This window comes from Cimex lectularius, unplaced genomic scaffold (assembly GCF_000648675.2).
Source record: "Cimex lectularius strain Harlan isolate CLEC.00 unplaced genomic scaffold, Clec_2.1 scaffold5, whole genome shotgun sequence".
Classification (NCBI taxonomy): domain Eukaryota; kingdom Metazoa; phylum Arthropoda; class Insecta; order Hemiptera; family Cimicidae; genus Cimex; species Cimex lectularius.
This window is the reverse complement of record NW_019392993.1, coordinates 1,141,424-1,164,902: the sequence shown is the minus strand read 5'-3', so window position 1 is coordinate 1,164,902 and position 23,479 is coordinate 1,141,424. Positions and strand designations below refer to the sequence as shown.

General features: G+C 35.5%; 1 protein-coding gene and 1 long non-coding RNA gene across 2 annotated transcripts; both read left to right on the top strand.

Moving 5' to 3' along the window:
* The first annotated feature begins 8,242 nt into the window (after nt 1-8,242).
* LOC106666079 lies at nt 8,243-9,251 on the top strand. The gene is made up of 2 exons (XR_001340378.1): nt 8,243-8,567; nt 8,636-9,251. It is a non-coding gene; the product is annotated as an uncharacterized LOC106666079 (long non-coding RNA).
* A 3,541-nt stretch (nt 9,252-12,792) lies between these two features.
* LOC106666276 (sodium-independent sulfate anion transporter) lies at nt 12,793-20,654 on the top strand. Its single transcript, XM_014393357.2, has 12 exons — nt 12,793-12,851; nt 12,948-13,677; nt 13,731-13,926; nt 17,982-18,202; nt 18,669-18,810; nt 18,867-19,031; nt 19,099-19,260; nt 19,691-19,831; nt 19,893-20,038; nt 20,101-20,274; nt 20,332-20,475; nt 20,550-20,654. Exons 2-12 carry the CDS (start codon nt 13,510-13,512, stop codon nt 20,553-20,555), a joined length of 1,665 nt encoding a protein of 554 aa, XP_014248843.1. The 5' UTR covers nt 12,793-12,851; nt 12,948-13,509; the 3' UTR covers nt 20,556-20,654.
* The last annotated feature ends 2,825 nt before the right edge of the window (nt 20,655-23,479 follow it).

Sequence of the window (23,479 nt, the reverse complement as noted above, 5' to 3'; positions counted from 1 at the left end):
TCTAGTGAGATCTTGCTAGAATATATTAATGGCAAGGATTGGACTGTATTGGTTATTATTCTCTTAGAGTCAGGGTCAGAGGATCTGGTGAGGGTGGAAGCGGCTTATTTTGGTGGATTCCTCTGAATAGGTGAAATGCTCATCCTCAACTTAAATATTGTATCGTAAACATTTATTATTTGTTTTTACTATTATCTCTTGTAGTATAAAATGTACTTCATTATTATTTACTTTTACTATTTCCATTTATTTTTATTTTATTGATTGAGTTATATGCATAAATATGTATGATGTATATATTTGCAATTATATTTCAACTATTATTATTCAATTATGTTCTATTATTATATTACTGAAATTTTTGAAGAAAGTATATATTCTTTTTGTAAATACTAATTATAATCACTTGCAAATACTCAGAAAAGAGATTTTAATTAAATAATGTTTATGTGCTAGACTAACTCAGGCGGTTTTAAACCATGAGGGACGTCTTTCTTGTTTTGTAAGATATATTGCCGAATTGTAAACTTTGTATATATATTAAAGAATAAAGACATAGTAGTAGTATATTTTGTTTTGTATCTCTGACACCTAGTTGAGTCAATAACGCAACGGTCGTCCACCCGTACGTTGTTGGAGGTTATCAATCAGCTGGTCGTTAGTTCGCCAAGTTTTCACTACGGTTTTTGCTGTTTCGTCTTGAAATAGCAATTAGCAAGTGACTAACGTCATGTAGTTCATCGTGCTATGTTCGTAAGCAGGACTGTCCTCAGAAGGGGAAGGCTTCCGATAAATCCTTCCAGGTCGAAGTGTGACGATCCCGGGAACCCCGTTGATTGCCAAGAAGTCGAAATTCCTCCAGAGCCGACCAACTGCTGTATGTCCGGTTGTAACAACTGCGTATGGATCGAGTACGCGAAAGAACTACAAAAGCTCTTTAGCAACAGGGACGAGAAGGCGAAGGAGGTGATCATGTCCAAAGTGCAGGATCCGAACATGGCGGCTTTTTTAAAATTAGAATTGAAGAATTTGAGCAAAGATTAAAGCTCCCTACGTCTAGATATAATGCCATTATATGTATAAATTGTATTATATGTATTATTGTACATTGAATCAAATAAAACCAATTTTACGTGAAGCTTACAGGTTCATTTAGAATTTTCTTCTTCCCTTTTTGGCCTATGGCCAAATAAATTTGGCAAAGTTAAGTGTTTCGCTCAAAACAACGCTTAAAAACAACGAAAAAATTATTTTGAGATGTATATTACATAAATACTGGCATAGTTTTTGGTAATTACAATAAAAACTTGTGTTAGTTAAGTGAGTTAATGTGTTACGTTTATGTGTCTGTTTTTAAGTAGTACTTTGAGTTCTTGTTTGTGCTTCAATATTCCGCTTGAGTTCCAGAGCACAACTGAGTGGATTGGAGGGTACACGGTTCATCGGGGTAGCTTGGGGAGTTCAGTTACAGGGGTAGTAAGAAGAGTGATGAAGGTAGTGCTCAATGATTTAAAATCATTAAGGAAAGAAGCAAGATGGGAAATGATGTCTGTTGATAGGACTGGGAGGTAGTTGGCATGTAGTTGAGTGCAGTGCTAGCTGGAATTGCAGGTCGATGTGGTTCCCCAGATAGGTGGTGATGTCGTTGGGGCAGGGATGAAAGCTTTTCTGTTTTCCCAATGCTCCTGAAGATCCGGTGCTGTTGGGTTCGTCGTTCGCTTGGGTTTTGAAGGTTGATAACATCGTTGGGGATTCTGGAAATGTTGCCGCTTTAGTTTTGGGTGTCTCCAGTCTCAGCCACGTACTTATGTTATTATTATTTTATTTTTTGGGGGTAAATTGTGGCACTAAATTTTTTTAATGTCTTTTCCGTGTTCATAGTGATCAATAAATTTGGTCCAAGTCAACAGGTTTCTCAGAGAAAGAAAGAAGAATCGCAAGTCCGGAAAACAAAATTGTTTTAATGGAGGGTTTCACTTCTCGGCAAGTGAAACTTAATTGAAGCTCTCACAAGTTCTCTCTTTACTGAGGGACTAGAAACGCCCAAACAGGATCGAAGTATGTCATTAAAGTGTATTGAGACTTATATAGCAAAAGGTTTAGAAAGAAACAGTTTTGCTTTTATCCGGAGTAAACGTAAAAAGTCATTTTTCAGTGGTGAAAAGTCAAGAAAATTCTAACCGCACCTACTTTACTAATTCATAAAAGAAAGTTCGTTCTGCATTGATATTTAGAGAGAGGAATGAACAAATTTGTATTCTTCTTTCTTCTCTCTTTTACTGGCAGGTAAACTCCTAAACGGGATGAGGATGTGCTTTCTAAGGGCACTTTATTGGCTTACAAGTTTTAAGTTAGGCTTCGTTTTATTAGGATTAAATTTAAACGAAACTAAGACCTTTTTTCATAATCCCCCTTTTGTACAGAGATCAACCACCCCTTAATTTTCGGATTCGTCAAGGAAAATTCATATTACATTGTCTAGAAAAATTAACATATTTGTAGACTTCTTTCTTTTCCTTTTGCAGAGAAGCTAAAATCCCCTAAACATGATCAATGGGAATTCAAATGATACTTTTTGACTTACTAAGCTAATAAAGGCTTTTGAAGCAAAATCGTAGAAATAAACTAGTTTACTTTTATTTTTTCATCATTTACGAGTTTCGTTTTGATTGTTTCGAAATTTTAACAATACACTCTTTAGGAATAGATGATAAAAATCTATAAAACTTAGCTCTCTGGTGTGGGACAAATGTTTTTCTTAATTTTCTACTATAATCTAGCAACTTCATCCAATTTAAAACCTTTCCTAATTTCAAATTGGACGTTGCATCCATCAAAATTCTTTTGCTAAAATAATTTTCCATTATGAGGAATGCAGTAGGCAGCAATTTATCTGACGAAGCTCGACGAGGTAAACGTGCAGCAAATTTTGCCGCGTCTCTAGCATACGAGCCGCTGCGATAACATCGACTTCATCAATTTTCTTCAATTGCCTTGATTGCTCCATTGATCTTTGTTTAAATTAATTATTTTATTTGTACCCTATACATATTAGTACATGTTACAAATGTGATCACAAAACGTTTTTTTCACATGGTCACACCACTAACATCACCCGGAGGACACGTTTCATGTGACACCAGCCAATTCTGGTACTCAGTGTAAGGGATTAAGGGGCAAGGGGGTCGCGAGGCCATCGTCGATTATGGCGACGTAGTAAGGAGTTTTAACGATTTATCGAAAGACTTTTGATTGGATGCGTTGGAGCTTAGATGGCGTGACAGAACCTCACAGTTGCACTCCACCAAAGTGGTCGCAACATGCAGTTAGTTTAGTTTTAATGGTCAAGACAGATATCGGACCTAGAAGTCTTCGTACTTGTCCAAGTCGTCTGTTGAGTTGTTGTCTTCTCTTGTGTGGGGATTCCACGTCAGTCTGCTGTCGTATAGCCCTTATAGTCCGTATAGTTTAACTTAAATTTTAGTTTTAACTTAAATGGAAGTCAGTATCTCTTTGTTGTTAATGTACAATGGAGGACAAGACTGTTTTTTCAACGTACACCGAGTACATTTTTCTTCATTCAGCCTTGTCCTCGGCTTTATGCACCAGTCTTCGATAAAGTCAAGATGTTGTTGATGGATGTTGGACATAGCTTGTTTAGGATTCGAGGTAGAGGACAAAATTGCGGTATTGCGATGATGGAATTAGGTTGTAGGTAGGCCAGCAGTATAAATGATATAAAAGGATCGGACCAAGTATGCTCCCTTGTGGGACGACGGCTTATATCTCTCTGACTTTCTAGAACACTGAAGCAACGGTCGGTTAGGATTTCAGTATAAGGTAATAAGGAGGTAGGAAGCTTTTAAGTTTATGAAGTATGCCCGGGTGCCTGTCAAAAGCTTATGCTAAATTTAGGCATAAACCCAAGCAATATTCTTTATTCTCTAGAGCCCAGAAGTGTCGACAACTCAGAAACCTTGTTGGATCATGGATCGCTTCGATTAAAGCGCTTAATAACCATCATAGATACTCATAAAATCATTCCTTCTCACCAATTCAGCTAATCCGCTCTAGATATGAAAAATGAAAGATTTCTGAGAAAAAACGTGTCAAAACGTTAACTTACAGATAAAAAGGATAGATTAGAAAAAATATTTTAAAGAATAAATTATTAATGAAACATACAGGTCTCGTAAAAGATAGAAAAAATATTTTCTGACTCGTCCAATATATACATAATTTTGTATCTTATGTTTCTTTTTAATTAATTGCTACTATTGTGACTTGCACGGTTTTCCTTGAGTCTTTTAGTTTTGAAATTTGGAATATTATGCAACTTGTAAAGAGGCACATCCTTGGGCCGACGTTAATTACTGTAAGATCCGATCGACTTAATTTAAGATCGGTTTGAAAAGCGACCTTGGGCTTCGAAATTTTGAAATTGATATTGCACAAAGAAAATCCATTGTTTTTCTAATTTCTATGTTATCCGCAACCGGCAGTTTTTCTTTTGATTTTTCCTGTTGGTCCTTGTTGCAAAACCTAAGGAAATAATAAATAATTTCTCATTGATATTCTGAGAGGGGTTTTATTAGCCGAGCGTGTTCGACACTCCGGGGGTCTTTCATTGACATGTACGAAAGATAGTGATAGAGATAGTCGTGCTTTAATTGTTAAAAATTATTTTTGATTATTTTTTTTTTTTAATCCGAATTCTACTATCCTTCTGGGGCAGACGGCCTTGGCCTATCTCTACATGCCGACATGAAACCAAGGGGTATTTTTAGTGCTTATATATTACCATAAGTTACGCAGATATCCTGGTAACAAGCATACGGAAGAAAACATCTCTCCTATTGCTTACAAGAAGAAGTAAGCTAAACCTTAATGCACCGACTCTAAGAGAAGAAGACACCTGGTTATATTGCCTTGACCAAACGCTCAAGTGGAAAAGTCATATAAGAATTGGTCAGAGATTGTGCAGTGAAAACTTGGCATACACCAGAACGGTCAGATAGTGGATAGCTTTAGGATGGCCAAAAACTGCAAAGCGTACGAAGATTAACGATGCGTACTTGTCCCATAACAGCGACGGAAAGAGCAATCGATCTCCGACACATTCATGTACCATATGCTTTTGAGAGTGTCTACAGACTCCTGAGATACAAGAAAATAAAACCAGATCTAAGAAGAAGCCGCCATCACAAAATTCTAGAGAGAATTAAAATAAATTAGATGGCTATACATTCAGTAAACAAAATGAGAGGAGGACTCACCTTTGACAGACCTTTCCAAGTGGTCATATTTAACAGAGATCTTTGGAAGCAAAGCAACACCGTTTCAGAAAAGCGCCCTAGAATGGTACCCTGATGGATGGCCGAATTACACTTTAACACTTGGGTTCGTTCCAACTATAGTACAATCTGAGGTTCTTGCCTAAATTGGGAATGCCTAAATTGTCCATACTGTTTACCTATATGAAAAACAATAAAGTTACCTTGAGGTGGGTTCCGGGAAATGAAAATAAGAAGGAAAAAAACGGAAGAACCAACTAAACAAAGAAGGGACAGCTCCCCTCGCCATATGGTACCAGAACCATAGCTAGCACACTGGAGAGTGTGGGAAAATGGCTTGAGGAAGAAGTACTCAAGCACCTGTGGCAAGCTAAGAAATTTATAAATCTCTCAGAAACGAGATATCGGTAATGCAATTCCCACGTCAAGAGTAGTGCGCAAAGAGGCACTGAGGAGTTTTGAAGGAAAAAGTGCAGTTTCCACTGTGTGGTCATAACGAAGGGGGTTATCAGTGGAAAGAAGGTTGGACTCCTGAGAAAAAAGATAATAAAAAAGGACCCTTTTGAAAAGTTTTCTTGTTCGCTGTTTCATTTCTGATTCTTTTGTACGGCATCGGGAGTTTCAAGGTTGTCACCAAAGGATGTGTTGCAGTAATAAGACCGAGAGTTGTTACTATTTAATTATTTATTTAATTGTTGTTATTAATTTAATTATTTTAATTTTCCACTTAGAATTAAAACGAATTCTCTAATTGTGACGGGAGAAGCTGAAGTTTTTTTTTCAGACGTCCTTTTGTTGAGTTAAAGGCTAATAGTGTAAGTCATCTGAGTTCGACCTTTAACGTAGGCTATCAGAAGAACTGAAACTAGTGCTCAATGGATGCCTCTAAATATCAGCAACTACTTCAGACAAAAAATTCAGCAGATTCAAAATCTTAAAAGAAAGACTGCTTAACGGTACCAACTTTTCTGCAACATCGATAAGAAATAACAAAATATCCAAATATGTACTGATGATAATCATCCATTTGTTTGCAAATATTATCGGGAGTGGGTATGTAGATTTTCTTTTTGTAAATGATGGTTCAACTTATAGATTTGTTTAAAGCAGATTAATATTATTATAATTATAAATTAGTAATTAATTTATATATTATTAATAAATTAGTTGTAAACAATAAATCTGTGAGTAGAACCATCATTCACAAAAAGTGGATATTATATGTTGTTTTTTATAATGTATTTGTCTTTAAATAGTCTAAATTTTAAGAAGAGAATAACTTTGCTCTCCGGAATAACTTGCAAGTCTTCGGTCTTCAAGACCTAATAAGAGGACAAAATTTTTACTGTTTTAACTTTTTTAAACTTGCACGACAGTACAATTGTACGATTTTATCCTGAGCAGTGAGAAAAAATGGAATTAAGCCAGTTGATTTTAAAAGGAAAAAAAAATCAACCAATCTCTGTTGGTGTAGGCATTTTTGTGAAAACTGACAATCGAGTAGATGTATTGGTCTTTTTCCATATTTGATGTGTATCATCTATGTTTAGGATAATCCAGGCCCATTGCAAAAGAAATCCCTTACGATCTCTTACTCATCATAGTTAAAATTGGAGAAGAAAACCTAGGATGTGTCTCCTCATTGCGGATAATTTGCCTGCAAATATTTTCGATCTTGTTGAAGTCTTTGCCTTTGATTGACGGTTTAATTTCTGAGTGCTGTGTCATCGAAATTTTCAGCTGAGATCAGAGCTGGTTTGTTCGGCCCTGGGACCAAATACTAAGAAAGTCAGAACCCATGGGAAATTACGCCAGTTTCTTCAAGGCTGAAATCCACGCAGTTGAGAGCTGCACTCAGTTCACCAACAAGATAACAAAAACAAGAACATAGTTATCATGTCAGACAGTCAGGCACTAAGCTCAAACATAATTTAAAAAAAACTACTTACTGCCAGATTATGTAGGCATTTCTATCAAAACAATCAAGTAGGTAGACTACTCTACATTTGTCCATATTTTGTGTGTATCATCTATCTTTAGGATTATGCAAAACTATCCGAAACCATTGAAAAAGAAATCCTTTACCATCTCCCGCTCATCCTAGTCAAAAATAGACAAAAACCGAAGAAGGGTGTCGTCCTCAATAGGCATAATTTGTCTGCGAATATTTTCGGCTCTTACTGACGGCTCTGCCTTTGAATTGACGGTTTAATTTCTGAGTACTGTGCTGTGAATAAGTTATAGCTTAAGAAGAAAAAATTTACATAACTGAAAAGTAAAAATATTTGTTTGGTAGTTTTAGGCATAGGTTTAATTGATTTGATGTTGTCCAAGTTTGTTTAGCTAGTAACAGTCGTTTCCATATGTATCAACTATCTTTAGGATAATGCGAAACTATCCTGACCCATTATAAAAGAAATCTCTTACCATATCTGACTCATCATGGTCAAAAAAGGACAAAAAACGTAAGAAATGTGTCCTCATTATGAATAACTTTTCGACAAATATTTTCACTTTTTGTTGACTTTTTTACATTTGAATTGTCGGTTTAAATTCTGAGTTCTGTGACCTAAGCTGTTGAAATTTTCAGCGGAGATGATTGACCAGCCTGTCTTTAAGACAAGGAAGACGATCTTTTTGTTGTGTTTTTGCCTAGAAGATCTTTTCTGTTTGTTAAAATTTCTGAACTTTTACAAATACCAATCGGTGGTTTTAAGAATGAATATCTCAAATCAAATAAGTATCTGAAACTATTATTGGTTTTTCCGTGCAGTCAAGAACACTCTGGATTAAGGTATGGTATTGAAGAAGAAAGCAAATTAGTTGTTACTGCCAAGCTTCGACCTATTTTAAAGTCATCATCAGGGAAAACCAATCTTAAATATTCTACAGATTGACAAGTTGATTAAGTTTTTTACAGATGATCTCAAATTTCCTCGAAGACCGGCTCAGACCCAACATTACCATGGACTGAAACAGTATTTTAGTAAATATGTAGCATACTGAAAACAGAAACTTCATAAGGACAAAAAGGGATGGCCGTTTTAGGTCATATTGTACAAGTTTATGAATCTTCAGTCCATAAACAGTTCAAAGAAAAAGGCAAGATGACATTAAGTACACTTAATGATAACAAATGTGTAACACATCAACCAAAAAATTTCTTTTAAATAATCCAGCAATGCTCGCTGGAATCGCTGTGGTAAGATACAGCTCAAGAAGAAAAAATGTTTATGACTGAAAAGTTTAAATACAAGATTTGGTGTTAGCCAGGTATGTTTAATTCATATTGTTTAAAAATCTTTTGTGTTGTTCAATGATGCTAAGAATTTGTTTTAAAGATCAAGCAGTAGTTTCAAGAATTCAGAATGTTCTTTAAACAGAACCTACACCTACTAGGACCTCAGGGTTAACTGGATATCTTAAAACGATAAAAATTAATCAACAAATTTAGTGTTAACATATGTTTTAATAGAAAATATCAGAACATATTTATACAGCTATACAAGCATCATTTTCTACTCGCCAGGATCTTAGAATTCTTGTAGGTCACGCCCACAGACACCAATATTAGTATATTTAGACATGGTAAAGTGTGGACGCAAGGTTTCAGGTACCCTCTACGCCAGTTGAACAGGGGTAAATCCGCCGGCTCGGACGGCCAAAATAATGGTAACGAAGAAGAAATACAACTGCCACCCGAGCCCGCGCACTGCTGCATGTCCGGCTGTCCCAAATGCGTCTGGATCACGTATGCAGAAGAGGTCGAGAAGGTCTACAAAGACGGTGGTAAGAAGGCCAAAAAGGTGATTCTGTCGAGAATAAAAGACGTCAACTTGAGAGCGTTTTTGGAATTGGAACTAAAAAAGGTGGAAGAAAAGACTCGCAATTCGCCAGATTGACATCAGAACACTTGGAATGTCTTATCAGCTTTATAACAATAAACTATAAAAAGAACTCTATTAATCCATTTATGTTTAGTGGTCTAATTGACCATATTAATTATTTCAATTAATTTCTCTTTTTATGTAAGGTCTTGGGTTGAGATGAAAAAGTTAGGGTCACAAGCGGGATTTGAACCCATGACCTTCGGCTAGGGGGTTCGAACTCCGCTCGTGACTCATGCTTTAAAACTTTATCAAAAATTTGAGCTATTGTATTCCCCGTTAACCAAAGACTATCAAGTATTTTATTAGTAGGCATGGTTTCAACAGTTGAATTTCTTCTAAGGTTCTGCGTGACTAAAACCACCCAGAGAGCCGAAATTGCCTAGGGGAGGTGCAGAAGGCTCTGCGCCAAAAATTGGAGTTTAAACCCCAAAATGACCCTATGGCTATACACCTGCTTCTTAAATGCAGTGTTGAAATATGGGTCGGTGGTGTGGTGGACCAAGACTCTGCAGGCCAAAATAATCAGGCTCTTAAGTAGCAGGTAAGACAAGTCTGTCTCAGTCTCATTGGGGCCATGAGCATAACGCCAACGGCGGCCCTAGAAGTATTGTTAAACCTCCCAACACTTCATATTTTAATCCAAGGAGAAGCCAGAGCAGCAGCCCACAGGCTCATAAATGGACAACCATCTGCAAGGATAGGCCATGTAACTAAACAATGGAAACTGAGGGAGGAGATACAGGCAGGTGCCAAATGGCCATATGCCACTACTCGAAAATAAAATTTTACTCTTTTAGGTACTGATTCTAGAACGGGAATAATGGGCCAAAAAGCACTGCTAAAGGTAAACTCCTACTGTAGTCTTCGGGATGAATCCAAAGACCAAACTGACGGTAAACCTAGGTAAATATGGTACAGTTTTCCAGTCTGAAATCATAGCGATTGAACACTGCACCAGGGAAATAAAAAGGCTAGGAATACATTCCCGGAAAATAATTATCTTCTCGGACAGACAGACAGCTCTAATGAACCCTACTGTGGCTTAGCATCCTGCCACGAAAGAGGTTAGATCTTAAAATGGATCGATCCTTAAATAGTCCAAATTGTGGTGGAACAATACCACAGGCATAAGGCACGCGAAGAAATTCATAGGAACGTACAAAGGAATTATTGGAAGGGAACTGCAACCGAATCAGGATTCTGGTGGGACTCCTGACAGGACATGTATGTTTCCCATTGGGGGTCGCAATGACATTATATAATAAGGTTCTTTAACGTGTGCTCCTGGCACATAGGCCTTATCACACGTTTAGACCTCCTGACTGGTCACTGTCACTTAAGAAAGCATACAGATACTGCCAGGAAGTGGAGGAGACCGCAGAACAAACTTTATGTTTCTGTACAGGTATATCTACTAAGGAGCCGCTGGCAAGGCTATGGAGGCTGATTAACATCCTAAAGATGGCCAGTGAGTTATAAAAAACAGGGGAGCACAATAGATCTATTCAGGCCGAGGTGCAGAAGGCCATGCGACCGCATCTTTTATCGCTATCCCCATCCCTACGGTTCTGCAGGCATTGTAGCACCACAGTTTTTTAGTAGGTGCGTGGTGTCACATCTGCTTCCTTGCAGAATGTGCACGTTCCGTGTTGGATACATCAATCTTCCTTAAATAGGATTCGAAATTTACCTTGATTCCTTTTATGTAATCTGTTCTTTCTTTCCTTCCAAAATTCGATAAGAGGTTCTTCGTCGTCGTCGAGTGTGAATCCCTAGACCCTATGCCACAGAAGGGCTCTGGACCTATCAGCAGTATAGCCCCTTTACCATGGCCTCCGATTTCTCTTCTCTCTACTCCTCCAGGAACCCGGCAGAGAATAGATTTATTTAACATAACTAATCAATTTAATTTAGTTATACTTTTCAATACATTTTTAATTATGTTTGAGCTTAGTGTCGTCTACCTGACATGATAGCTATGTTCTTGTTGTTGTTGCCTTGTTGAACTGAGTGCAGCTCTCAATTGTGCGGATTTCAGCCTTGAAGAAACTGGCGTAATTTTCCATGGATTCTGAGTTTCTGAGTATTTGGTTCCAGGGCCGAACAAACGAGCCCCGACTGGTGTTTTCTACATCTCAACTGAAAATTTCGATGACACAATAATCAGAAATTAAACCGTCAATCAAAGGCAAAGTCTTCAACAAGAATCGAAAATATGTATTTGCAGACAAATTCGCAATGAGGAGACATGTAGGTTTTCTTCTCCATTTTGCGAGGTAGTGATGAGCAAGTGATGGCAAGGGATTCCTTTTACAATGGGCCTGGATAGTTTCGCATTATCCTAAACATAGATGATACCAAATATGGAAAAAGACCGTCACATCTCGATTGTCTGTTTTCACAGAAATGCCTTCACCAACAGAGATTGGCTGATTTTTTTCTTTTAAAATCAATCGGATTAATTTAATTTTTTTAATTATTGCTCAAGATGAAATCGAACAATTGTACTGACGCGCAAGTTAAAACGTAGTAAAACTGGAAAACTATTGTCGTCTTAGTCTTGAAAACCGCAGACTGGTGGGAAAAGTTCTCTACGGAAATAAACCGTCTATTCAAATATAAAGACTTTACAAAAAACAACCGATAATATTTACAGACAAATCATTGTGTGTCATCAGGACATGTTTGTGTTATTTTTTCGTTTCTTATCGATGATGAGCGGAAAGATTACGGTATTCGTACAATCATCTCAAAATGGTGGGATTCCCCTCGTAATTGGTGGTTAGTCTAGCATTATCCTAAGGATAGATGATAAATATTTAATTGAAGAAACGGTTTCAAATCGAAAGTCTGTTTTTACAGGTCTTTCTTTATCTTCTGGAAAAGAAGAGGTATTTTTCTGTCTTGATTCAATTTTTTCCACAAGTGGCACGACATTGTCCACAAATTGCAGTTCTTTTGCTGGCCATACTCAAGCGTGTCTTTCTCTTTGAAAATGTCATTTATCGATTCTAAAATCAGCTACCTTAAACCTGAAAGATCACTTACTGAAAAGATTAGTTTCTAAGGTAACTGTCCATAGAAAGTCAGAAAAACTAAGCATAAAGAAGCACTACAGACGCTTCTTTCACGACAAACGATAATCTATGAATTATTCAACGAGCAGGCACCTCTACTTTATAAGCGCCGGGTTCGAATCCATTCAATCGAACCCGTCATACTTAGAACAAATGTTTGTTTTTTGTGTTCAAAAATACCGGCACACACGAGGGTTGATATGACCTCATAAAAAATCCTTCCTTCTGGATTAATGTACCGTCAAAATAAAATGAATCAATTTTTTGTAAATCAGATAATGCCATAGATTATAGAGGATATACATAAATATGAATGAAGGTCATACTGATTAAAATTATTACATAAATTACGTGATGTACTTTACAGATGGCTGGAATTTTCAACCACGCGTGAACACGAAAGGAAGCCAATAGAATTAATTAGAAGAGGTTTTTCTATACAAGCTTTGGTGGTAAGTCATGAAAGGAAAATCTTTTTTTATTAAAAGTGGAAATCGTGGTCACTAAAGATAATTTGTGTTTGAAATATAGGTCCATTACGTTCAACAGCTATATTTGGATGTATAACACAAACAATACTGGGATGCACGGTACGGCAGAAATCACGTACCTAATAAAGACAGTACAGATTATTTTACAACAAAGAAACAAGCCTAAAAAGATATCCTTTCTTGTCTTTTCTTTAGGTGCGTGTACATTTTGTGCGTCCAAATGTCAAAGGAAAGGTTGTCACATAATCGTCTTCGCAGGCCGGCGTTTTTTCCCGTCACCATCAGGAGGGGGGAAAGTTATAAAATCGACGCGAATTATATATAATGACGAAATGAAATTATGAGAACAAAGAAAACGATTTTCATTCAAAGTTTACCAAGTGACGAAGTGTAGCTAATCATGTTCAAGTGGGGGTGCAATGAATAAGGCAGAAGACCAAATCGCGTTCAGTCTGCTTTTGGCATCCGACCAATCATATATTCGGAAAACAAAATTTCTTCACCAATCAAGGGTCTTCCAGTTTAGAAAATTTTGTGACTTCGGTTATTAAATAATTAAACAATAATATTTAATTGTAATATGTGTTAATTAAAAGAAAAAAAGGATGAATTATAAATAAAAAATTACATTAAGATGAAATCTGTAAGAAGACAGGCTGAGTACCTCTATCATCTTAAGAATTTGCCTTAACGGATTTGACACCTTGATAATTTTACATATTTATTTATGATAATATAATAAGCATAATTATAAAAAATGCACTTTTCCCTGAGACACTATCTGCATTATATTCCTTTATTGCAATGGTTATCAACATACAAAAGGGAATATGTCATACCTGATATAATTGCTGGCTTGACAGTTGGTATAATGATGATACCGCAGTCAATTGCTTATACGACTTTAGTTGGAATAAGGCCGCAGGTAATTAAAACAATTTTTTAAAAATAAAATTTATACATGTATTTTTTTTTCAGTATGGTCTCTACACTTCCATAGCTGGAGGAATATCGTATGCAGTTTTCGGTAATGTGAGGCAAGCTACGATTGGACCATCGGCGATTCTTACACTTCTTTCGTACCAATTCGCCCATGAAGAAAATCCCGAGCTGATCGCACTCATCACGTTTTTAATTGGGATCACAGTTCTCCTCTTTGGATTTTTCAAATTGGGTAAGTCTTGATTAAATTTTGTAAATATTCTACTCTTGACGATTTTCACAGGAACGCAATAATAAATATCCGGTTAAAGTGGCCCGATGTTGTCCGAGGTAGGTCAAGACGTTTGACAAAATTAGGATAAGGCCGTCGTGTCAATCTTAGTTAAATATAATGCCTAGATTCACTCTTGTCCCACTACTGAGATTGCACTAAATAACCCATTTCCTGAGTAGAAATTACTTAAAAGTGGAAAATCCTTCAAGGACAAGTTTTATAATATCCACCTAAATCCAAAAAGTCACATTTATACATTAGTAAATTCAACAATATTAATATCAGTTCAACAAATTCAACCACCCTTCACCAAAGAATAATAAAATTGAAAATTGAAAACTGGATTTTTTGCCGAATTTAAAATTCTTATTGGATTGTGTCATTATTGACCATAGTAGGGTAATAAGATTTTGTTTTCTAATGATCTTAAAAACTCATAAAAAAAGGACTAAATTTCAAGTACTAATGCAACTCTGACATACAGGTTTTTTGTAATATTAATTTTGCAGTAAGATAAACTATAGACAAAAAGGTGGAAAAAGTAGACAGTATTTTCGATAAATTTCTTAAAAAGAAAAGCTAATAATTTACAATTTAAAATTTTAGAGGTTGATTATTATAACTTTAAGGTAATAAAGAATGATTTTTTTCAAATAAATTTAATATTTGTATTGGTAATGTCATTATCGGTTTTTGAACCCAGTAATATTTGTGTTGGAAGAAAACCAATTTCAACTCAATCAGTAGGCAAAACTGTAGTAACACAAAGAAAACAAGTCAAATACTTGAAAATTTCAGATCTTGAGTTTAATCATTTTAATTGATAATAATATTAATGGCTTTTAATAGATTCATTATCGAAAGTGTTGTTGTTCACGTATAAGGTATGAAAATATATTTTTGTATAAATTTTACGTGCTAAACTCAGAAAAATGTTTATAATGTTTAACAAAACTCAAGATATTATTCAAATGGTGTTGTAATTAAAAGAATTGGGAGAAGAACAATGGTTATCTAACTATAGTTATCCATATCTTGTAAATACTGTTGGATTACATATTGTACAAAAATACAGATTGTAATAAAGAATTAGTTTGAAAAAAAAAATGTTCAGAAAGAAAATTAGGACTTATCAGCCCATTTTAAACTAAAAAAATTAAATAAATAAAAAAATAAATAGAAAAACACACTTATTAACAATAAATAAAAAGGGGGTAAAAGAATGGTTAGACTAAAGAAAATTGTAATTTGGTCAACACCAAAAATACAGATTGTAATAAAGAATTAGTTTGAAAAAAAAATTGTTCAGAAAGAAAATTAGGACTAATCAGCCCATTTTAAACTAAAAAAAATTAAAAAAATAAAAAAATAAATGAAATGGTCTATCTGATAGACAAACACATCGAGGTTAGGCAGACCAGAATGATCAGGTAACGATCAAATTTCAGGTTCAACTACCTGAAGACCATTCAAAGAAATCTCACAAAAACACTTAAACTTGCGTTTAATTTTTCCTTTGAAAAAATCTTAATATTAATTATAACCTAATTATCGATGATGTTCACAAGCAGTTATGAATTTAATCAATTTGTAAAACAAAACAATTGACGCTAAGTTTTTGGAACATAGATCAAGTTTCACTGATTTTCACATCTTTTTCACAGTTGGGTGCGTGGTGTGCGCTGTGTATTGTGAGTGTGGGTTTGTTTCATGATCGCTCCCACGACATTGTAGTGTTAACACAGTGGAATTGTTTGTGATTTGGCACCCACTGGAAGTGATTTGATACGAAGGGATTTACCTTGTCAGCAGTGACTCCCTCAACGTGATTAAACTGGAGAATAATGAAAAGATTGATGAGGCGGCTAAGACCAGGACATCCCAACCTCTGGACATAACCATTGCGATCTAGCCCCTGATGCTAAAAGTGCAATAAAAAACATGATTAAAAGAAAGTGGTAGTATCAGTGGGTCGTATCAGGCAAAGAAGCTCTTGTACATCAAGAGTCGATAGGTGCCCCTCGGAGGACATGACCCATAGAAAAAGGATCATCTTTAAGGTGCCACCATACAAGATGGACACTTAATTTTGGGCCAAAGCCCCTGTATGTGTCCAGCATTCAGAGAAATTTTGCTCGATGTGTCCCACCTAATTACACAAGGAATTGCCACAGAAGTGGCTCCATATAAAGAGCATGTAGGAATGCCACCCAACATGAGAATTGTCGCAAGCAGCGAGTATCTGGTTCTCCTGTTTCGATTCTTGGAGGAAAGTGTTTTAGTGTATATAGTACTGATAGTTTTGGGTCCCTAGCGTATGTTGAGAGTGAATGTATTTATTGGCATGGAAGTGTAGTGTGAGAGGGTCGTTGGTGGAATATTGAGTACTTCATCAACCTCAATTATATGATTTATAGGTGTAAAGGTTGATGGAGTAATATTGAGTATTCCATCACCCTTACTGAGTGAATGGTTACAATAAGTAAATATATTTAAGTGTGAGTGAAAGTGTGAATGGATGAACCTCGGCGGCTGGGTGGGTGATTCTTGAAGCCTGCCGGTAATTTATCGTAAATTATAAAAGCTGAAATTACCAGTGGACTGTGAGAAGAGATAGGCTTAACTTACATGTATGTATGTATGTACATCCGTGTGCAGATTTGAGCTTATATAAATCAGTAAAACATTGACACTTGTGATTGATCTCATAATTTCCACCATTTATTTCAAATGGAATGTTAAATTTGTTCTAACAGGTAGATTGCAATCCTGGAGCTTTACAGATTTAAAGTATAAAACAAAAATACTAGTAATAAAATCAAAGTTACAATGTTTTTAATGGAATCATGCACAATATTTGTTTATTTTGTTTCATACTACGAGGAACTTTCTCCCTGAATATGCTACAAAACCGAAGTGTTTTTAAATAACAACAAAAACTGCGAGTGTAGACAGATCCAGCAAGTGACCCAGTGCAGTGACTTCTAGACACTCCACGATCAATTATATTTGTATGGTTGAAATTTCAAATTGATTGCCCCCGAGAGTCTATAATCTAAGACCAGAATTAACTTTACATTTATAAAACTAGAGTTATTAAGTGTCGGCAATTAAATGAAATATTTTGAAGAATTCTGGGTTAAAGGAATTCCTAAAAATGCTGGGTTTTGCTAAAGTTTTAAAAAAATTATTTCCGAAATACTGTTCGAACTATAACTACACATATTACCTACAAATTAGTTTACTATATACATTAATAAATCTGTTTAATTCCAAAGAGTATGAATACAAAAATAATCACAAATGCAATTTAATTCTGGTGGGTTTTCCACTTTTGCTGAATGAATAGATAATTTCTGTAAAAACTGTTATTAAATGTGGTTAAATCATGATCCAAAAAGAAACACTTCTTGACTTGATTTCTTTTTCAATTTTTATTTATTTTCCTTTTGCTTAAAACTAATCCTTCCCCCATTAGTCTTTTGTTGACTAATCATCATGATAGCACCTCCATAGCATCCCTGATGGTGAAGAGCTTTTGGAGTTCTTCGGTAAAAATTGTAAACTATTTTATTACATTATATAAAATGGAAAATATGACATAATTGGCATAAACTACACTGATTACTGATACAACTAAAAAAAAACAACAAAAAACAACTTCATTGAGTCTTGTTATTCATTGAGGTCCATTTATATGGTGAGAATTTCCCACCGTTATGCAACAAATATGTATGTATTTTTTTTTTTTTGATAATTGAAATGCTTGTTTTATACACATTTTTATAATGTTTCCCATAACTTCCAAAAAGAAACTAAAAGAAAATTATCTTATGAATTTCTTATCGGACAAAGAAAATATAACTATTTATGTCATCCTTATGAAATTTTCACTACTTTCTGTATGAAATTTACTACCTGTACTTTCATGCTATTAGGAATGATTTGAAACAAATTTATATAAATTCTCACAATTTGTACTAAAAATATTGATTTCCTTTTTTTTTTGTTAGGATTTGTGATTGACTTTGTTTCGACGCCAGTCATATCTGGCTATACGTCGGCAGTTACTCTAGTCATATTCGCCTCACAGATCAAAGGCCTATTGGGTATCAAATTCAAGGCCGAAAACTTTCTTTCGACGATCTGCAAGCTGGTCTCAAACATTAAATACACGAGGGTTCCTGATGCCACTCTCGGCATATGTTGTTTCCTGTTTCTTATGTCCTTTAAGGTGAGTCTTTGCTCCTTTTTTGATATTTGTCATTTGAAAGCAGTCGTGATTCAGCACACTACACGAATTTTAAACGTGGGATTTCAGTGCCACCAAGAAGCACATTAAACACTGGGCTAATTTGGCATTCATGGCTTCAACCTTTTGAATTGCTTTGCAATCTAATTGCTTTAAAACTGATTGGGCTTCAAATAAATGGATAAATCTTATTTTACATACAGTAGAGCATTAAAATTACATCTTGGTATCCAGTCAATTAAACATTCTGATTTTGACACAGATTTTGAGTATACGTTTAAACCAACTTGACAGAGAAATCCTGATGAGCAAAATTAATTGTATTATTTGTATTCAGTCCTTAGAAGTTTTGGCTTCACTTTTTATTTTTTTATCTCTGTTGAATCGGAATGTGCTACTAAAGTTTTTATTCAGTTCAACAACCCAATACTAAAATGTTTGTTTACAGCAAATCAAGAAGTGGAAATATCTAAAGGATAGTAAGGGATTTTTCTACCTGTCTGTTGCAAAATGTGCTTTGACTGTATTTGTTTCAACGTTGATTGCTGTCTGCTTCGATAAAAATGGCCAGCAGCCTTTTTCAATAACTGGTGCTTATTATTTAAGGGAGACGTTTGCCATTTTAACAACATGAATATGCTTCTAGGGAACATAACTGGCGGGCTCCCACCTGTCAGACTGCCGAATTTCACACCGATGTTTGACGGTGAAAAGCAAAGTTTTTATCAAATCCTGTCTAAACTCAGTTTAGGTTTGCCGACTATTACATGCATAGCGATTATAACAATGATTGTTATAGGAAAAGCGTACAGTATGGCAATTTAAATATGAAATTAAAATTTAATAAAAGACTAATTAATCATAAAGTTTCTGAGTAGCTAAAGGAAGACAGTTGAATACGACTTATGAGATACTTGCACTTGGTGGGTCCAACGTACTCGGCAGTTTCATTGGCTCCATGCCCGTTACAGGATCTTTTTCAAGAAGTGCTGTCAACAATTCTTGTGATGTTAAAACACCAATTTCAGGAATATATTCAGGTAATTTATTTTTAAATATTTGTGACTTCATGCTGATCTTCCATAACTTTATTAACCAAAAAGATCCTTTATAAAATATAAACAATAAAATAACATTGCTATAATATATTAAACAATAAAAATAATAGTAAAACATTTGTTGAATTTTAGTTATTTTTTTTTTTTATAGTCTTGGTTTGTCTATACTTGCTCGTTTGGTTTGTCTGATGTGTTTCAGCATTTCACCTCACCCTGCTTATATCCCTAACCAGTCACTGAATATGTCAAAATTCCAAAAAGTGTCTGCAGACTAAAACTGCGAGAATAGGCAGATCAAGATGTTCAAAATGACTATGCTAGAATTTCATCACCCTCAACCTCAAGAAATCTCAAAGTTTTCATTTCAGATTTTTGTTGTCAATGCAGACTAAACATATAATTTTTTCCCCAGCTGTATTGGTGATTTTGGCATGCGCAATTTTAACGCCTTACTTCTATTTCATACCGAAAGCAACCCTTGCAGCGGTTGTGATGTCTGCTGTCATATCAATGTTGGAATTTGAAATAATATTGCCTTTGTGGAAGACAAATCGTAAGTAGTGTTAAGAATTTTTCTCTATAAGAAAATAAATATTTTTTCTTCTTGTTGTAAGGAAAAGATTTAATACCTCTTTGTGGTACTTTTTTCTCGTCTCTTTTACTTGGAGTGGAAAAGGGACTCATCTGTGGTCTGCTGTTTGACCTCGTCTTCATACTCTACTACAATGCAAGACCTTCAATTTATGTGTACAACATTCAAGTAATTAACAGCCGTTTAGTCATTAAAACTAGATTACATAGAAATTTCTTTCTTAATTCTAGCAAAACAATGAGAATTTTTGTGTAATAACACCAAGGAACGGCCTGCTGTATCCAGTAGCCAATTACCTCCACGAAAAAGTCGTTGTTCACTCAAATGTTTTACAAAAAGAAAAAATTACTGGCTACGTTTTAAATATGATTCATATAGCACACCTTGACTACACATCAATTCAGGTATCTCGTGTTAATATTACAAATCAAAGTTTGTATTCATATTGACCATTTTTACAGACCATTAAATCAATAATGAATGACTTGCTAATAAATAATAAGGAGCTCATATTGACAAATCCAAGGAAGTCTTTAAGGCCAATCATCCAAGAAGTTTTGCCCAAAATAAGGATTTTAGATAACTTAAACTTTCAGCATAATGAAGTAAGTATATTTTTGAAAAAAAAATTAATACATAAACCTTAACATTGCATTAGTTATTAAAGAATATTTTTCAGGTTTGAAGCCTTAAAAGAAGGCATCTGAGAATGTGATATGAAAATCATTTTTATATTTAAATAAACTCTTTTAAGAATAAAAAAATCATATCGATACCATCGTCATATCTATTTTTATTCTATCAGACTAATTTTATCCTAATAGGATTAATATTATTAAATTTCTTTTTTGCAAAACACTATCAGAGTATAATGATATTCATTTTACTCAGATTGTGTATTAACCTGAGTAAAAATGCAACAATGACCTTCAACTATAATAAAGTTTTACCGATGGGTAGAAGGTAAGATATGAATATATGTATGGTCAGAACTGGCAAAATATTAAATTCTACTTATAGTCAAAGATTAATTAATTGGTCAATCGGACCATGAAATCTAATGAATTTAATAAAATTAAAAATATATTTAGATATTTTTTCTAAATTGGCTACTCCCACTCGACAAAAACGATGAGACTGACAGGATGGTTTTTTGGAGAGGTATTTGGCCAAAGGTTCAAGTGGTCATATATGTAACATACTACATGGGATCCAAGCACTATGCATAGGCAAGAGATTATGCAGAAAAAACTGGGGAATAAATCCCAGCATGGTTGGTTATATGCAATGATCACACATGGAGCCTTTTTTGTAAAGGATGGTTCTACTCACAATCTATTTTTAGAAGCAATTCGGATTTCGAGCATTAAATGCTCATCAGGCTGAAGATTACAAACACATCTCTAGCGTGAATGGTGGAAAAGCTAGTAAGCTAGAAAGAGAATTATGGAGCTTTAGTATGGTGGCCAAAAATATTGCATAAAATAATGAGACACAAAGCAAACTGCAAAGTCTATAAAGTTACGAGACTTACGAGTTGACGTAATGGGGGTAATGCATTCAAGTCACACAACAGCGATGGAAACCGCACTTGATCTTTTGTCTTACACCTTCAAGTACAAAAGATGACTTTCAACAGTGTTAACTCTTGAGATACAAGGAAACCATCCCAGATCTAAGAAGCTATCACAAAATTCTGCAGAAAATTAAATGCATGAGTCAGTATCTAAAAAATGAGAGGATAACTGAACTTGGACGGACTCATCCAAGTGGTCATGGATCACAGAGATCTTTTGAAAGAAAAACAACAGTAAGTTTCAGGAAGGGAAGGTGCACTGATCAAAGATCGAACAGGGGGATGAGTAGGCGTATAAGGGCCGAATTACACCCTAACAAAGCAATTAAAACAGGTCTCAACTATCCTTTTTTAAAAAGATGGTTCCTACTCACATTAAGTTGTTACACAACAATCCGGATTTTGAGCCCTTTAGCTCGTCAGGTTGAAGGGTGTCTACAAACACGTCTCTCGACATGAAATTTTAATTTTAACTTTCAACAGCTTGATGTAGAAACCCTTCAACCTGACGAGCTAAAGGGCTCAAAATCCGGATTGTTGCGAAACAACTTACTGTGAGTATGAGCTATCTTTTTAAAAAAGATTGAACCCCACACTCACTCCATCATTCATAATTTCTATTAATTTGCTAGTCTCAACTATTTTTCAAGATGAGGTCAATGCAATCCAAAACTCTGTGCACCATTGTTGATAAAGAAGAAAATGAGAGCTGCATAGATTTACATACTTTCGGACAGTCAGGCAGCTATAAAGGCAGGCAAAATGCTTATGATTTTAGCTCCAAACTAGTCTCGGAGAACAAAAATATCCTAGGGGAGCACAAGGTTACCCTCAAGATGGGTTCCAGGAAATGAACAAAGAAGGTGTTACCTGTAGGACCAGAACCACTAAGTGCACCAGAGCGTGCTAAAGTTGGAGCTGGAAAAATGCTTGATAAAGAAAAACTTAATCACTGGACAAAAACACAGGTATTAGGCAAGCTAAAAGATTTATAAATCTCGCAAAAAGGAAAGCAAAAGAACTCTCTTAGAAGGCAAGATTATAGGCCTCACTGGTCACTGTCCTCTTAACTACCACCTAAAGATGGGCCAAGCAAAGACAGAAACATATCAACCATTTCAAGAGTAATCAGACATGAGCACCAAACCTTGTTACGCCCTGACTGTTCAACTCCCTGATTTTGGGACTTCCAGTCAAAATTTTAGAAAAGTATATCATTTTCGACGTTAGGGGTCGGAAAAATTCCATTTTTTTGTGTAAGGGGTACCTCTAACGTGGCAGGGATCGTTGCCGACCTAGGAGAGAATGGAAGCCGTGTAATTGGGTTGGACGTCTGGATCGGGAACTGAGACAGTAGGGGCCGGGCGAACACGATAGCGGAAGCAGGCTAGGTGTGCGAGCGGTGGGAGACGAGAGGAAAAAAAAGGACAAAGAGGATAACCGGAGGAACGAGGGACATCCTTTTCTTTTTCCAGTGTGGGAAACGGCCGTTCTCCTCCGGGGACAGGATACGCATCCGGGCAGGAGCTAGGAGGACAGATGTCGAGACGAGGCACTCCAGCGAAGTCCAATGTGTGGTTTTTTTTTTGTGTTTTAAGAAATAGTGTTTTTTTTTGTTAAGAATTTTTTTTGAGAGGATACTCCAATTATTGTAAATTTAATTTCGTTTGTGAGGCCTTCGCGTGCTAACCCTATTGTAAATCAAATTGTAATTAATAGAATTTTGTTTCGTCTAAATTCAGATTGTTTCATTTTTTTTATTACTTATTTATTAATTTGTTTTGTTTCAATTGTTTTTTTTTCCGACCCCTGGCAAATGCCGGTCTACTGACTTTAATGATTTAGGTGAACAGTCAGATACTAACAAGGCAGCTTGTAGCGCAGGGGAATCGTATTCGTTTTGACTAGAAGGTCCGCGGTTTGAGTGCGTTTGGGGTCATAATTTTTTTTCCCTTTTCTTTTCTTAAGGATTCACTATTTTCCCTGGATCAAATAGTGTGGCGCCCGACTGTAGTATTGGTTCCCCGAGAATC

Bases quoted from the DNA above. Each gene is read 5' to 3' on its own strand.
- LOC106666276 (XM_014393357.2), top strand. From the start codon at position 13,510: ATGCACTTTTCCCTGAGACACTATCTGCATTATATTCCTTTATTGCAA. The intron at 13,927-17,981 runs GTAAGTCTTGAT...TTTTTTTGTTAG, and splicing joins CTTTGGATTTTTCAAATTGG to GATTTGTGATTGACTTTGTT. The intron at 20,275-20,331 runs GTATCTCGTGTT...CCATTTTTACAG, and splicing joins TTGACTACACATCAATTCAG to ACCATTAAATCAATAATGAA.